Here is a 17,953-nt window from a genome sequence, read left to right on the forward strand (position 1 = left end):
GCTAGAGTCAAATCGCTTGCATTCACAGCACCCCCGTGGTATGGCTTGGTTCGTTCAAACACACCCTGGGTCTTGTCTGCGCAGACGTTCCCAAACATGTCCATATAGGGGGTTAGAAAATTTCGTTTGAGGAAAGACTTCCTAGATTTTCCCACTGAGGATGACCTCTCTTTTTTTGGTTTGTTTAGAAAGCAAGATGTCATTCATTAATGAACAGGGCCTGTGTGAACAGGGCCTCTGCAGTTTGGAGGAAAATAGGAATTGTGTTTACACTGGACAATTAAATGTACTTGAACTTATAATTTGTGATGGATTATTAATATTCTTATTTTTTTAAACATTGTAGACATCCAAAAAATAATTTTTTTAGTACAATCAATCTTGTCTTTAAACTCTGCAAGATGACAGGGCTAGTCTTACCTTTTCACTATTCTGTTTTGTTTGGCGACAAAAGCACTATAGCCTCCATTGCCTGTTTTCTTTCTTTTTTTTTTTTTTTTAAGACAACCATGGAATGGAATGTGTGGAATTTGGCCTCCGCCTTTAACCCATCCTGCAGTGAACACACCCACATACACACATCAGTGATCAAACACACACAGTGACAGTGAGCACACGTGGCCGGAGTGGTGGGCAGTCATCGCTGCGGTGCCAAGGGAGCAGAGAAGGTGAAGGGCCTTGCTCAGCTTGCTGAGCATCAAACCCACAACCATGTCATCAAGTGAACCCTGTCATCAATAGCCCAGTGCTCTAACCGCCGAGCCACCACTGCCCCATGGCAGCCAAGCAAGCTATTGTTTAGGAATTCACTGGTAGAACTGGTAGATACTTTCGACCATGTGAATTCAGCACAACAAATAAAGACAACAACAAACGAAGAATAAGATAATAAGATTCGGGCCCCTAGAGGTGAGACTAGATTAGAGGATCTAGGAGGCCTGGAGGTAGAATGAAGACAAGTTAGGGCCGAAGTATATGTTAAGCTATGAAGCACTTTATAAAAAAGTGTTATCCTTAATCTTTAATTTAACTGATAACCAGTGACGATTAATCTATTATTTATTATTATCTTCAAGACATGAAGGAGAAAGTATATTGCCTGAGTCCTGGGGAGTGTCGTTCCACTCACAATGCCAGGAGATGGTATCTGGCTGTTCTTTAAACCCGGGCGACGGGACGTTCTAAAATTAAAAGCAAAACATGGTCTACAGTGCATCTGTCTTGGATTAAGTCAGTTGGTTGACTGAGTGTACTCTTCTCTACAGTGATCAGGGACAATGTGGACGGGTCAGGATATTCTTCAAGTAAGGGGCTTCACTCCTCCAGCTGCAGCTGTACTGCCAAGAGTTTGTCTCAAAAGGAACAAAATAAAGGGTTTTGAGTGGCCTGCTGAAAGTCCAGACTTAAAACCCATTGAGATGCTGTGGGAGGTCCTGAAAAAGACTGGCGGAAGCATTTGGATGCTACTGTTGCTGCTAAAAGTAAGAAATCATTGAGTTTACTGGTCGATTACTTTTCACATTTGTTTTCCTTTTATTTATTTTTTATTTTCAATTTTTTCGGGACTGTACAGAAGGTGCAGGAGGGCTGTGTGAGCAAGCACACTTTCATGCTGTCCATGCTTATCCTTATTGTAAGCCCTTCTGAGCCATATACACACTTGCTAACCCTTAGCTTGTAGGCCCCATTGGGCTGCTGACACACAGTTTGGATTAGCTCTCCTAAGAATGGTCAGTTTCTGATCACTCTCATATCATCTCTCATATCTTCTTAACAGTATAGTTCTGAACAAGTAATGAACAAAATATAGTGTGTATGTATGAACCATATGCACAATTCGACTTTTCCATGTGGTTCACATGTCAGATTTCCAAACAAGCCCCAATAGTCGTCAACATTCAAACACAGGTATGACCCAAGACCAACCGGACGTTTGTGTTGGTGTACGTGTCTGTCTGGTTGGCGTACTCTGGCCTTTAGGATCGGAGCCCCTGTGAGCGTTTATTTTTATTTATTGAAAATAGACTCGTGTTAACAGACAAGGCACAATTAATGTTCGCACATCAGAAAAGCCTGAAAGGGCCTCACGTGGTGTGGCCCCGTCCAGGTCCAGGGGAAATGTAAGACGGGTGCCAAATTACCATGAAATAGACAATAAAACTTGACATCCTAAACCCTCAGCTCCCCCGGCACACTTTAAGGTGGCATGAGTGGTACGTAAGGGAGGTAACAATAGCATGGGCTATTGTTAGTGTGGAAGACAGCTGTGTGGAGCTTTACAGCCATAGAGGCTCCACTGGTCAATAGATCCAGACACCAGTAAGTTATGTTATGGTTTATGTGGAAAAGCAGTTGCATGGGTTTTCTTAGAGAGCTTGGCTTTCCAGGAATGGAAGAAAAAGGTAAAGGTAAAAAAGGTGCACGTATTTGTCACTGTACAGCGAAATGTGTCCTCCGCATTTAACCCATCTGGTAGTGAACACACACTCACACACACACACACACACACACACACACGTTAGGGGCAGTGAGTACACACACACACCCAGAGCAGTGGGCAGCCAACTCCAGCACCCGGGGAGCAGAGAGAGTAAAGGGCCTTGCTCAAGGGCCCAACAGTGGCAGCTTGCCGAGCCCGGGAATCGAACCCACGACCCTGTTATTGACAGCCCGGAGCTCTAACCGCTGAGCCACCACTGCCCCAGAAAAAGAGAGAGAGAGAGAGAGACTTCTCTACACTGGACAAACCTGGAAACTGATGTAGTATATTGTATTCATGTGTAAATGATGGTCACCTCAGAGTCAGGCCAGGCTGATGGTTCACAGTATGCTGTTCTTTCAGTCAAATGTCACGTGATTCATACACTTTATCCATTCTTCTTAAACGACCACCCCGCTGTTCAACGACACACGGAGCCAAAGCAGCAGTGATTAACTTATCACGACGTAACCTATCTGGACAAACCCACCGGTGAACGGCAGAGTCCCGGCTGTTAGCTGCTATATTTATCAGCCTCCGTGGCCATAAAAGGTCCTGAGAGGTGCTTCGACATTCCGCCTCGGGGCTGCATTATTTTTGTTGGGTGGACGGGCAGCAGTCCCTGTCCACAGCGCAGCGTCCACTCGCCCCTCCGCTCGGATTTGTTGACCGTACCTCTCGGACTTGCGAGCTTTCAGGCAGCAGCTGTTTGGAGAAGGTGAGCGCGCCTGGGGGCCCGGTGTGTTGCGTGACCCTGCCCTGGGTTTGCTAGCGAGGACGGGTTAAAGTGGGTTGTGTTGTGACTAACCTTAAAGTGAGAAACCAAACCAGACCATGTTCTGGTGGCTCCAAGGACCCATGACATGTATGATGGTGCATGACATTGCCAAGACGTTAGCTGGATTTTCTGACTCTGGTGGAGGCTGTGAAGGCTACAGTGCATGGTGTGAAATGGAGTGTCTGGGCTTGTTGCTCTTTGGGAGTTGTCTCTACACCAAAGGTTTGGGAAATGAAAAGCCAGCTTAATTTATGTTAATGGATTTCACCCTCCCCAAAATCATTTTCATTTTTATTGATGCTGCTGTACATAACAGCATAATTATTGTGCTGTCTACAGTTGGGATGGCTGAAGGCCTCACTCAAGCCCAGACCAGATATTAAAACAGTTAAAAACAGATGTGTGCAAAATAAACGGTGACATTTTAATAGCTAATAGATAACAAGACTAAAATCGAGAAGTCGTGTGAATTTGACACAGTGGATTAGCATTTAAGGTGTGCAGTTAATAGTATGAAGTTTATTACTGCTAAACTGTTCAAAACTAATCATTTGTAGACCAACCAGGGAGTTAACATCTGAGAAATGAAATATTATTATTCATAAATGGATAAAAGTATATATGACCTACCTTACACTTCTGATTAGATGCTAACCGCATTGCATTAGATTGTATGTGTACTTTCTCAATCCACCTGAATTAAAAGTGATGTAACTGAGATGCAGTATAATCATACATAAATGGAATTAACTTCATTGACATTCTTTAACATGTTGTGTAGACATTTGTAATACTCCAGAGTAAGAGGTCGTCTAGCAGAGGCTATAAGCACTGAGCTTATAGGGGAACAGCATGTCTGGATCAATGCCGTTCTACCAGAAGCACCACCGTCACTATGACCGTGACTATCGTAGCCGGGAGACAGAGTCTGCCATCAGCCAATACCAGCAGAGTTCCGGCAGATACTCCGCCCGCAGCAGCAGCAGCAGCACCACCCAGGGGTAAGAGGGTGTGACCAAGGAGGGAAGGGAAGTGAGCCAGCTTAACCCATCAACCTATAACATCACCTCGCATCTCCTGAACACCCTCTGTTAACTTTTCCTTTGGTCCAGAACACCATTGAACCTACCTGATTTTCACCAAAGCACCCATTCCTTCCTTCATTCCTTGCCTCCATGTTTTATCTAAACGAAAGCCAAGCAGCTTGCATGTGAATCCTGCATGCTCTGCAGATTCCTGTTGTGTCTTTGCTTGTGCCTGCTGAGAGTTGAAGAATCCACATAATTGAGATGCAGTTTATGTAATCATATCAATTCCGGATATAGAAGTTTACAGATTCCGTTTAAGCTCAGATAAGCATATGGATCATTTTTAGTCTGGCCTACATTGTTTACAGTGTTCAGGTAGCTTTGAGTGAGCCAGGCCTAAGGGTGGTTTAGGTTTAGTCTAATTTTGAATTTGTTTATGCTTAGCGGTTTCTGTTTGTGCTGTGGACATTTGGGTTTAAGCTTCTTTTTTTATTAGTATTGAGAAATTGTTTAGTCTGGCTTTAATTTTTTGAGCGAGTTTAGAGTGCTCCACTAGATTTGGGTTAGCCTGCTTTACCTAATGTTTTTTTAGGCCGAATGTTAAGTCTAATTGTTAGTTCAGGTTTAGAAATGTCTGTATAAGTCATTTAAGTGTAGGGCTATTGTTCAGACAAGCTGCGACTTAACTCAGAACCCATGCTAAGATTAATGTTAATCCACCTGGATTGGTGGTTTGGATTTAGTGTGGGTTAAGGTGAGCTCTCCGTTTTAGAACCAGGGCTTTAGTGAAGTTCAGGTCTAGACAGAAAGTTGTTGCACACATTGTTCTGATTTCCGTGCACTGTAAGGCTTAAATACCATGTATCAGCCCCAAAATGGAAATCAGCTCGAGTGGAATGTGGAAGTTATGTAATAGCTTGTTATGGTATGGTGTGTATGCCTGAAACTGGAAATTAGAAACCCCCAAATGTCCACCCCAAGTCCCCTGGCATTTTAAAGAGCAGGTTTCTTGGAATACATTTGTCCTTTGCATGTTCTTGCTATGACAGAAACACACGAAATGTTCCCAGCATTGCACCAGGCGCTCTATAAAGTACATACAGACACAAGCACGTATGTTGGTGTAGTCCACAGGGCTCACCCTCAGTGTTTTTATAGATGCCAGACTTTGGAAGGACTTTCAACATTTGTCACTTTAAAAGTTGGACAGTGTTACAGTTTGTCAAGGATTCTATTGAAGCTCTCTTCTCCTCGACTAGTCAAAATGGCAACAGTAAACACCTAAGGTGCTGAAATCATTAGATCATCCCCAGAAGACAGTATTTATATCTCGCTCCATAGGGATTTGTGTATGGATCATATATTAGCAGTTAAATTTAGGTTCTCAGTTGGAGTCTAGAGTTCATGTTCCGCAGTCTTGTATATCCAATGACGTGAATAAGACAACATGCCTAGCAATCAAGGGCCTTATTTTGGCTGTAGGATTTTGGTTTTGAATACAAATCAACAATTTGTTACAGTGAAACAAATGAATCATATGTGGACATTTAATAACATTTAAAGCGACATTATGTAGAATTTCTACCTTAAAATAACAGCTTATAATAGAGAGAGAATAGTGTCTCTTCATATAACTTCATGTAACTGATGAGAGCAGGCTGGACAACGCTTCCAAAAACTGCCTTACGCAGCACAACCCGCTCATATGCATGTAAAATCTTGCCATATTACTCCACACGCTTCTTTCACTTTCAGATGGTGGTTCTATATTTCTCAGTTTGTTCAGAAAAGCATGTGTACAGTGTGTCCTTTAGTGTAGGGTAAACCAAGGAGTTCTTGCATATTGCTGCTTTAATATTTGGAATGTCATGGAAGGACTTAAACCAGTGACCTTTTGGTGATGGTTTTAAAACAGCTTTCAGTGGGGGAGCTGCCATGTAACATGCTATAGAAAAATACAGAACAACGCATAGAACTGTTGTCACTGTTCTTGTTGTATCGGTTTGGCTTTTTAGACAAGACCTAGAAGGATCTATTCAAGCAAACCCTAACACAAACCCACAGAACCCAACTTTTCTGACATTTTCTAACATTTCAACAAAATTCAGTGCTAGTTTCCATCTGTGTGTTTCTTTTAGTAAAATGGCTTATTGCAGATTATTGATTGAAATCCTTATTTCTAGCTGCTGTATGCCATACAAAAAACTAATTAAAAAAATATTTGTTCCTAATAAGGGTAGCTAAACAGCTAATTTTGTCTGCTTTAGGCTTTTGCAGTCCACACAATCCACTAGACTCTTTTGCTTACCCACAGACATACATTATTGCACTTAACTAAATTAAAAGCAGATTGTGTAGGCATCTGTACTGAGTTAGTGTACTACACACTGTGGGATAGTGAGCTTTCACCCACGACCTATGGATTCGATGACACTCCATCCAAAAATAACCCGTCTCATAACGCACTGCATTCAGTCTGATACCTAACGTTGCACTGCCGTGGGTGTCATGGGAGTGAGTGGCACGGGGTGAGTTACTGCACTCACAAAGTGCAAATTCAGTATGCACATTCTGCACAACCTGCTCCCAACACCCAAATAATGTTCTGTGTTGCACAAGTATCATGTCCAGTGGACATTATGAGCTTTTACTCAAAGCCAGTTACATTCAAGCTGCATTTTGACAGGGCACTTTGTGAGCTATGCTCTGTCGGTATCAGCTGTGTTTTTTGTAGAGGTGATGGCTCTGAGTGTCAGCTAGCAAAGAAGCTAACTGATATGACTCCAAATATTTCATACTGACTCGTCTATGATAAAGAAATAAAGATGTGTGTTGTAAAAGAAATTGGTACAAAGCCTTGAGACCTCCCTTTGCCCACTGTCACAGTCATATGTTGGAATGAATTCAGCCCAGGATGTCACAGATGCCGCGGAAATGCCGAGGGTTTGCTGTTTGATATAAATAAGTGAGAAACCAGTCAGTTGTACACAGTTTGGCTGACGTCACACACACACACACACACATATATATATATATATATATATTTACAGCTAACATTGCAAATTTTTACATTTTTGAACCTTCCAGGCTGCCAGTAAAATCTTTTTTTTTACTTTGACAAGTTAAGTGGCGCCTTTATTCATAGAGATCTATCAGCATTGTTGGATATGGAAAGATGTATAGAGGCATAGACGGGTATAGAGGCACAGGGATCAGCTGACATGAGACCTTTCTGAATGGAATGCACACACTATACTCTGTTAGAATTGCAGACTGCATTGATCAACTACACTGTAAATATTTTTGTAACAGCATTATCTCTCTTTCTCGCTATCTCTCTCTCTCTGTCTCTCTCTCTTTCTTATTCTCTCTACCTTCCTCCTTACACATTAAAAATACACATACTTGTGAGAGAAATAGCCCTGAGCAGCTTCTGAGCCACAAGTCAGGGTCGCAGTGTACTGTCAGCTATGTCAGTTATGCAAAGTGTCTGTATGTGTGTGTGTATGTGTGTGCGTGTGTTTGTTTGTTTGTTAGGGCTGCAGAATATTTATAAGTGGTGTTGGTAGCACAGTATTACCCAGTGTACTTTTATTAACAGTAAGGCGGAGCAGCCTTTCCTGTGTTGCTGTAATTCATATAAGACATATCATAATCTTATGATATATGGTAATATGATATTTTTGTTAATATAGTGCAGGCTTTGTGTGTGCATACTCTCAATCCAGCATGATGTAGATGAGAACCACCCAGTATTTTCCCTACTCTGCCTTATCCTTTCCATTTTCAGTGCTTGGGCCCCTTAGAGAAATCCTTATTAAACTCCCACAATAATGCTAGACTTCCTTCCCCATCTCACTCAGCTAATCTCTAATTCTGCCCTCCATCCCCTCATGTGTTAAATGTTCACTCATATGTGTAATATCTTTGTTGCGGTAAATTTAGCATCAGAGCCGCCACCTTCACTTCTCTGGACGACGCGAGGCTGAGTCCTCTGTCAAAGAGAGGCAAGCCCACCTACCTGGCCATGGACAAAGAAAACCAGATTATAGGCTATGTGGTGCCCATCTTCAGGGGCAGGTATGATCCATGGACAGTCTGATAATGATGGGAGAAATATATGGCCCTCTCTTATAGCACATGGAATGAAACCATTAGCTAGCTAAGTTACATTGGGGATTCTTTGCTGTCAACTGACAGTTTTCCTCATTTTTACTGTAAACGAGCCAATAGATGTTTGGTGTCTGAAATTAGCGTTGCGTAAAAATGTCACAGACTTGCCTCAAAGTGCAAGTCATCTCAAATATACCTACTTATATGATTCTTACACAGTAAAACGGACAAAATAAAACATAAAATACAATACTATTTCACAATATTTAAAGACATTTTCACAATATTTATCAAAGGCTAAATACATCAGTAGCAACAGACTCTTTATTTAGAACTGACAATATCCTCTATATGTTTAGAAAAGCATATTGTGTATCACAATAGCAAAGTTTATTACGATACAATAAAATGAAAGTTACTGCTTAGCTAACTGATGTAGCTAGCTTATCTATTTATGTAGCACTAGCTTTTATTTTATTGATAACACTGTTTAGCTATTAGTGGTTATAAGCCTCTATTACTTGCCAGCCACCTAGCTGAACTGCAAAAAGTCAAAGAACAAAAATCAGACACAAATCATGTCTTGGCTTATGGCACAAGGAGAATTTTTTACATTGTATTTCTTTATTTCTATATTGACAATAATCTACACCACGGAAAATCTGATCTTGAATTTGAAATGTTTCGTCTCCTGTAAATACACTGTGTATATGTATGAAAGTGTGTGTAGGTGTCTGTGTGAGTGTTTGAGAGTTTATTTCTACCTTAATATTGATACCCCACCCTACCACCTCCACCCCAGTAAGGAGTTTGCGAGTGGTCTGTCGGACACTGAGGACATACGGGCTAAAGAGACCGCTGGCTATCTGGCCCGCAGAGACCTCTTCACCAGCGGGGTGGAGATGGAGCGCGTGGAGCAGAAATCTCGCAGAACTGTCATGAGGGAGTCAGCAGAGCGCATTTCCCTCACCAAGAGGGTCAGTGCAGATCATCAAAGTCATCAAAGTTTCCAAAGTATCACAGCACTCATTATCACGAAAATGTTATATTATGGTGCAAATATCTGAGCCCACCTGAGCCCAATCCGGCTGGCCGAAAGTGTTATTGCACAAAGAATAGCCCCATCAGTTTGTACAGAAGTCCCTGCAGTTACTGAATAATACGCCTTAGTGTGTAATAAGCCTTGTGTTAAGTGTTAAGAGGTTACAGCTACATTTAAGAATTATCATAATTAATATCATCACATAAAGCTCGGTGGAACCATTGGTGTTTTTGGACTTGAATACCTCAGCAGGTTTGTGTTCGCAATCTAATTGCTGAATAATATCTACAGCAATGTGTTCTAAATGATCTTGCGCTACCTAAGGTTAATAATTTCATCACTTGCAGCAGGAATACAAAAAATCTACTGCGTCTCCACACACAGAATGCTTTTTACTCAGCCCGTTAAAAGGCACCCTACTATGAGACAGAGAGAGTGAAAGAGGGCGTGAGTATTTAAGACAACCCATTTAGACTACTAGTGCCAACAAGCCATGCAGCCCTCCTGCCAGATTCCTGAGGTCACTCCCGTTTCTTAAGACACCGTGTTCTGGTGTCTCTGGAGTGTGCGTTAATGGTGTGCGAGTGATGTTGTCAGCAAATGTTAATAGCTGAGGGAAGCCCAATGGAGGATCTGGTTTCTGCCATCCTACCACACAAACAAAACCAAATGTCACACACACACACACAAAGGAAGCTGCCCTGAGAAACAGTCAAAGCTTAGTCATGGTAGAAACTCCCCGTAAACACATGAGCATGAGGACTGAGTACCAAGAACATGAATGGTGCATCTTGAATGTGTTAGAAAGCACTGGTTGCTTGTTATGCAGGTTATGCACAAGCATGTTGTAAGCCTTGTGGAAGAAAAGGTTAAGCATTTATAAGTGCTCTTTTAGTTGTGTGTGAAGCTTGCGTGTGACTGCATGTGTCCAGATCCATGAAAACGAAGAGTACCACAAGCGTCTGAACGAGGATAGCCTGATGCACCCACCGGAGTTCGTGATCAAGCCCCGCTCACACACTGTGTGGGAGAAACAGTGTGTGCGGCTGCACTGCACCATCTCAGGATGGCCCGAGCCTCGAGTGGTGTGGTGAGTATGCACGCACACACACACACCCACACCAACACACACACATTTCACTTTTTTTGTATAACTTTCTTTACATCATCTTCAGATTTTCACTTTATTGCGCTAACAAACTACCTGTTGAAACTCAGCAGTGTTAAGTATACAGTTAAGTTTAGAATTAGGTTTAGGTTTAGGATAAGGGTTAGGATTTCGATGAGGTCTCCCAATTAGCTAGGACTTCCCCAATAACATGAATCACATGTTACACTCATAGAAGAACCACTTTTGGATCCATATAAAAACCTTTTGAAAGGTTTTGTTTCTAACTCTCTGTTACAAACATGGTTCTTTGAGGAACCAAAAGTGCTTCTTCTATGGCATGGCTCAAAGAACCATTTGAAGCACCTTTATTTTTAAGGGTGAGCACATGATGCTTCCTCTGAGACATATGCCAGCCATGGCATTTCTTTTCTAACTGCCGCTAGGTTGTCAGCTAATGGAATGGCTAGCATCGTGCTGAGTGATGGCAGAGAGGGAGGTCGATCGCGCCCACCCATCGTGCCACCCGCCATGGATGGCTGTGGCATCACTGGGGATTGAGCTTGCAATCTTTAGATGATAGGACCAATTATTTAGACAATTACTTATGTACTTTCTGAAATTAATATTTAATGACTGACATACTCTATTACACATAAAAGGATAGCCTACCTGAATACTGTTAGCTACATTAGCCTTGCAACTTTTAATGTCCTAAATTGTGTACATTTCTTGTGTCATTGAACTATTCAAGCTGCTTTCCTTATTATATCAATCATATTTCATATTTATAATATTTATAACCTGGTGTGCTGCGTTGATCTGGCCTTCATCCTTCCCTCACTCTCTATCTGTTGTCTTCTTTATTTCTTTTTCCTGCTTTTCTTCATACATCTCTTTTTTCATCTTTGGACACCTTCAGGTACAAGAACAATGTTAGCATTGACCCAATGTCTGACCCAGGGAAGTACAAGATTGAGAGCAGCTACAGCGTCCACTCTCTGGAGATCAACAGGTATCGTACATTTGATTCTAGGCAGTTCAGAGTGTCTGCATAATAATAAAACAATGTACAGAACATATAAAGCATCTTAAACATATGCATTTCTCAGTAGAGTACAGTGCCCCATAACTCCTTATACAGTCATGTGAAATAATGAGGATGCCTCATGAAACAGTTTCTCTTTGTAACGTATTTAAAAATAGGGATAAAATAACTAAACACATACAACTAAGGAAATGTCAAATTGTTCAAATGAATGAGAGGAAAAGGTAGGACATCTCCAGGTTTATTACTCATTAAAATGTCTAGAGCTGCAGACGACTAGGACATGGTTAGGAGGGGGTTTTGGAGGAGTCTGTCTTATTTAAACCTATATAGATATTTAGTTTGCTTTTCCCTTGATTGTTGAGGAGAGTGGTTTCACCATAGCAAAATCCTGAGAGCTCTCAGTGACCTTCAGAAAGAAGGTTGTCAATGTGCAAACGTCTGGGAGGGGATATAAAAAACACCTCAGAACAATTCAAAATCAGCTCGTACACTTTCCACAAAATAATTTAGAAGTGAACCAGCTGCCAACATGGCCAGTTCAGGCCGTCCTAGCAAGTTCAGCCTACGAGCAGATCACAGGATGCGTGAGGAAGACTCTATCAATCTATTAATCAAGTATGAGCAACAATGAGGAAACCCTTGCTGTCAAAAAAATAACAACAACAACATCAGGACAAGTCACAAGATGCACATTTCTCCACATGTCTTGATCTCTGTCTAGCTGTTCTCAGGCAGTCTTTAGCCTTGCCCTAATGTTTTGTTTTTTTGACAGCAAGGGTTTCCTCTTCTTTGTATATGCAAGAGGAATACCACAAAACTGCACTTCCTTCACACTAAATCCGGGCAGTGTCCTTGCTGTTACATTGTCGTTACAACTATAACCGCAGAACTACATAGCTCACACTGTTTAGCCTAAATACTGACACTTGATCCAGGCCTTTCTTGGCCAGCCACACCATAACAAAGGGGGCATCTAAAAAAAGCCATGCATCACTGACATTCCTTCCCTTTTAACCTTTGTATCTCTCAATGTCTGACCACACACACAGTTTAAAAATACACGAAGGATTATCTCTTATTAAGGACTTACTTAAAGGTAACAAAGCCCCCCTCATACTGCCGCTAAACGTTCAGCACTAATGAAATAAGATTCTGAGTAAATTACAGTTTTACCATGAAGTATATTAGGTTTCATGATGAATGGCAGTGCTGGCAGGACTGTCTGCTCCTAACGCTGATGATATCACTGCCTGGAGTCTATTTGTGTCACAGTTATTTCAATTTTGGAACCCCAGAACTCGCGCACAGTTCCTAATGATTTACAGCGCATGCATGACACTGCGTGTGTATGAGCCCCATGTGAGAGAGGACGTGGTCACATGTTCCCTCTGCCATTTTAGGTGTGACTTTGATGACACGGCCCAGTATCGTGTGTCAGCAATGAACAGCAAAGGGGAGCTTTCTGCTTTTGCCTCTGTCGTTGTCAAAAGTAAGTGAAACAGAACCCCTTTTTCCCAAAAACTTATTCCTCTCAAGTCCTGAGAGTGTGAGAATTCAAACACTGCAAAAATGATGGATTGGCAAATGAAAGAATCTTAAGTGTAGGCAACATGTCTAACATTTTCACATTTATGACGCTTGGCCATACGTAGAGCCAACATAGAGCCAAGGCTGAATTATGCTTCTGCATCTACGTATCTATATTTGAATGTACCATGAATGTGTACACTAGGGGCCAGATGCCAAATCGGAAGGTGTACAAAATGAATGAGTATTAATTTCCAAGAATTTTTTATTCCACTGGTTCTGCGCTGTTTTGCAGATTGAACTTATGTCTGTAATACCTCACCACTTCTGCCAATCCATCCTTGAGGTTCACTGTATGAGTTTCTGTATTCTATGGGTATAATTGTCCAAGTGGGGAGTCAAACTGTAAACTTGCATGGAGGACAGTGGTGTTATCCTCTACAGAGGTCAACTTCATCTGAAAATCCAGTTTCCAGCAACCACCATTTTAATACATTGTCTGTTACTTAGGTTTCTTCAAGCAAAAAAGTACATCTAAGAATCTTTTTGGTATGAGAAATATTTAGTATATTGCCTATATTTAAGATGCATTCATCTACCAAGGGGTCATTTTATATTGAATAAAATGAACTCTGAGTAAAGAAAGACAAAAATAAGACATTCCTCTAAACCAGTAGTTTTCAACCCTGTTCCTGGGGAGCTACTTTCCCACAGACTTTGAATAGAACCTGATCCAACATATTACTGCCTTTAGAATATCTTGTTTGGCCCAAATCAAGTGTAGGTTCGATTTAGGTTGGAGTTTGCCATGCGGGTTGAAGACTAAGCAGGTCTTATCCTTAGCAGTAGAGAGACTTTCCCAAAGTTTTAGCTATACACTAGATTTTGTAATAAACGAACCTGACTCGCTATAATTGTTTTTATTTAGGATTCAAAGGTGAAGTAGAAGAATCTCTCCCAGCTCCCAGACCCCGTAAGTTTCTAAAAGTAGTTTTATTTCTGTTCAGACTTACTCTTTGTGTATTCATTTGTACATGTACGTGCTTTGCTTCTGTGTGGGGGGCGGTAGGGCTGTGAGTGCTACGCGAGTGTGACTAATGCTAGCTTGCTAATGGCTGTTTTGTCTCTCATACGCTGGATGCAGAAAGGAACACGTCTGGCTTTAAAGGTAACCCGGCTGAAGGTTTTTCAAGTTCTTTTTTGGGTGGAATTCTCACAGTACATGTCGCTCATGTGTTTTTTTATGTATCTGGTGCTGACGCAAAGTAATAATGAGGCAGTGTCTGAATTCATTTGTGTTCCTAGCACTATTTAGTAAACTAACTAGTATAGCACACTACTAATCAGGGAGTGGGGAACCATTTCAGTCACAGCCTGTCTCTGCACTTTCTGAGGGTTCTTCAGGTTTCAATGCTTTCCTGCACTCTGTCTTTTAAAAACATGCTTATTCTTTTAATCTATATTCTATATTATTCTCATTAATCTATAATTTATGTCCATTTAAAGATGACATATATGTTTATTCATACTGCAGTAGCACTTGTCCAGCATGTCCAGTGATCTTGTGATTGTCCATTTTGGTCTGCTGCTGTTTTCTGTTATGGACCTCAGTGCAGCATTGACTGATCAGTGAGTGTGAATTTTGTATGCGTCTCAGACCCCTGCCTTGAGTATGGCGTGACCTTCGAGACACACATTGTGGAGAAGTTTGGTGTGTCCTTCGGGCGTGAGGGAGAGACCATGAGCCTGGGCTGCTCCGTTATCATCTACCCTTCACTGCAGCGCTTCCAGCCTGAGATTGAGTGGTACAGAGATGGTGAGTAAACTAGAGATGCATTGATTGCATTCAATGACAAGAGCGGTAGTGAGGTCCGGATGTTGGATGATCACCACCCCATCTGCTCCCTAATTCCCTAAAGTATCCCAAAAGTATTGGATGGAGCACCATCATTTCAGAGAGCATAGTTCCACAGCTCCACTGCTCTACTAGTCCTATTTTATTGACAATACTTATTCTACAGGGATTAGACAAGCTCAGTGTGTGCATTTGCACATCTGTCTCAGCAATTGCTGCAATGTACAGGAGCTGAATGCATTAATTAGAAGAGGTGTCTATAAACATTTGGACATATAGTGTAAATATATGCTCTGTATAAATGTGTATACATACATCAGTATTTTAAAGCCAGATATTGTAATAACAACTGTTTTTGTGCAACCGTGCATTGCATGCCTGTTTTCCATTTCAGGTTTCAGAACTTTCTTGAGCGTTTCACATACATACATTTATGATTGATGGGAAATCTCACTATTCCTGCTAAAAAGATTAAAAATGCAATACTGATATATGCATAGGCCTCAAATTGTGTATGTATTTGTGTGTGTGTGTGCCAGATAAGTTGCTGGTCCCATCTAAGTGGGTTCAAACGCACTGGAGCGGAGACAGAGCCACGCTTACACTCACACACCTCAACAAAGAGGACGAGGGGCTCTACACACTTCGCGTCATCACCAAGTCCGGCTACGAGACGCACTCCGCCTACGTCTTTGTCCAAGGTAAGGTCAGGCCTAAAACTGAAGGACGTTGACACACAGTTAAAGCAAAATATTATGTGTATTTTTTTAAATAACAGCTTTAATATTTATGTAATTTATATTATGTTTATGTACTGACCTGTAATAAGGAGAATAGTGTCTTTATCTTTACCTGGCTCAGCACGGTGCCAACTGCAGTGGGCAGGACAGCGCAACCCGAGTCATATTTGTTTAAAATCCTGTAATGGCTCAGTCTACATGCTTCTTCTCTAACTGTCAGTGACAGTTCAGCTTGTCCAGAAATGCATGTGGAAAGTATGTTTTTTAGGAGTTGCTCAAAGCGTGAATTATACTTACTGATTATAGGGGGAGCCCAGATCTAGTATGCCAAATCTAGCATAATGCTGCTTTAAATCCCATTTCTTCCAGTAATTCTACTGCCTCAGTAGCCAAATCAACAGTATAGAAAACATTTTTACATTTATTTATGTCAATTGTTTTGTTATTTCTATTTCTATTATTTAATATGACCTCTGTAGCATATCTTGCAAAAATCTTGTATCTCCATTTTTGCATTTTGTACTTTTGAATGTGAATCTGCTATTTATATTGTATCATAATCTCTTGATGAATGGACCTATAAAAACGCTTCAGAATTTTCCGTTTTGGAAATACAAGGTGTTTCATGACAGCAACAATTTTTACGTCCATAGCAAATTTATGTGTGTGTGTTATTTATATGTAATGACTGTGTGTTTGTTTGTTTGAGTCTTTGGCTCCTTTGGTGGCATGTTAATGAAGGTCAAACAGGTTTTTGACCTGACTGTGTGTGACCTATTGCAGCTGGCAGGTCAAGGCAACTGGCCACTTCCCTTACAATAGGCATCTCAAATTTAGACCACACAGATAACACACACACGTACAGCTCATGCTCAGGCAGCTGTGGAAAAACTGATAGCAGGTCTTTTGTTGTTGTCTGACTTCAACTTAGCTGGATGACCTTATGCTGGTCCAGCGTTCCAGATTAAAAACTGTGTTTGTTGCTGTTGCTGTAGCTGTCCAGATCGTTTCATTCATTTCCATGTAAGCGTGAATGGTTAATTTGGGTAAGGTGCTAATATGTTAGTGCGTGTTGTAATATTGCATCAGGAAAAGCAGTGAATAGCAGAGTGTGGACTGTTGGACATTATGTGTATGTGTGTGTGTATCTTTGAGGGTCTCCTTTGGACTCGTGTTTCATTCTAATTCTGTCCCTATCTCTGCTGGCTGTGTGTCTGGAAAAGCTCAAGTTAAGTAGCAGCAAGGGCCCCCTAGAGAAATGCTCCTTAAAATCCGTCTTAATCCTACACACTTCACAATACACCGAACTCAGAAGTCGACACAGTGAACTAACACACTTTACATTCAAATCTGCTGCAAAATCTACATGTTAAACAAAGGAAGAAACAAATTTTGTACTTTTTGTGTACTGTTGACATGAAGATAACATGAACATTAGACTTATGTGCAACCAGCACCTCAAACTGCTAAACTTTGCCGTTTCGTGTGTTTCAGATGCTGATGCAGAGGTGGCAGGAGCTCCTGGTGCACCTCTAGATGTGTGCTGTCAGGAGGCCAATAAGGACTATGTCATCGTTACCTGGAAACAGCCTGCTGTGGATGGAGGGAACTCCATTCTGGGCTACTTTGTGGACAGGTACATACAGGCACAGAGCTAGTAACCTCCTTATACAATCCCCATCAATATACATTTACATCCATAATGAGATGTTTATTTAGGACTTTTAGATAGTACTGTAATTGGAACTTAAACAGAGTTTCAAGCACAAACATGTAAATAATAAACAACAATATTATACGTAACACTTTCTTTAATAACATCCAAAATGGCAACTTTAAAAGAGAAGGTAAAAACCTTCTTAACTTTTAAAGGAAGTCAATGTAAAAACATTTGTAAGTAATTTTGGAGGTGGTTGGTCCATTTGTCATGCAATCTCGACAATACAAAGGACATTAAATTATGTCAAAAAGTAAAAAACTGAGAAATATTAAAAATACACCAACTTAACATGAACAAAATAAATGATAACATGGCTTTAACTAAGTTTACAAAACATCAGTATCATTGAAAGACTAAATTTAGACAGATGGAATGTATATGCACAGACGCACAGACATTGAGACTGATGACTGAACAGGATTACACATGGCCCTCAAGTGTGCATGATGAAACAGAGGCTGCAGAGACAAAACAGAAGTGCGAATGGAACAGAGCCAAGACTGGGCGTAACT

At 41.1% G+C, this 17,953-nt stretch overlaps 1 protein-coding gene across 1 annotated transcript in view; it reads left to right on the forward strand.

The window, feature by feature from the left end:
- Nucleotides 1–4,079: 4,079 nt before the first annotated feature.
- Nucleotides 4,080–17,953, forward strand: part of myom1b (myomesin 1b) — a 32,482-nt gene continuing 18,608 nt past the window's right edge. Inside the window, exons 1-10 of the mRNA XM_072686901.1 lie at nucleotides 4,080–4,258; nucleotides 8,231–8,365; nucleotides 9,201–9,375; nucleotides 10,373–10,530; nucleotides 11,471–11,563; nucleotides 13,000–13,088; nucleotides 14,055–14,099; nucleotides 14,784–14,942; nucleotides 15,521–15,682; nucleotides 17,216–17,357. Of these exons, the coding sequence (XP_072543002.1) occupies nucleotides 4,110–4,258; nucleotides 8,231–8,365; nucleotides 9,201–9,375; nucleotides 10,373–10,530; nucleotides 11,471–11,563; nucleotides 13,000–13,088; nucleotides 14,055–14,099; nucleotides 14,784–14,942; nucleotides 15,521–15,682; nucleotides 17,216–17,357 (1,307 nt within the window). The 5' untranslated portion in view covers nucleotides 4,080–4,109. The remainder of the gene's footprint in view (nucleotides 4,259–8,230; nucleotides 8,366–9,200; nucleotides 9,376–10,372; nucleotides 10,531–11,470; nucleotides 11,564–12,999; nucleotides 13,089–14,054; nucleotides 14,100–14,783; nucleotides 14,943–15,520; nucleotides 15,683–17,215; nucleotides 17,358–17,953) is intronic.

The sequence above is a fragment of the Salminus brasiliensis genome, chromosome 9 (assembly GCF_030463535.1).
Source record: "Salminus brasiliensis chromosome 9, fSalBra1.hap2, whole genome shotgun sequence".
NCBI lineage: Eukaryota > Metazoa > Chordata > Actinopteri > Characiformes > Bryconidae > Salminus > Salminus brasiliensis.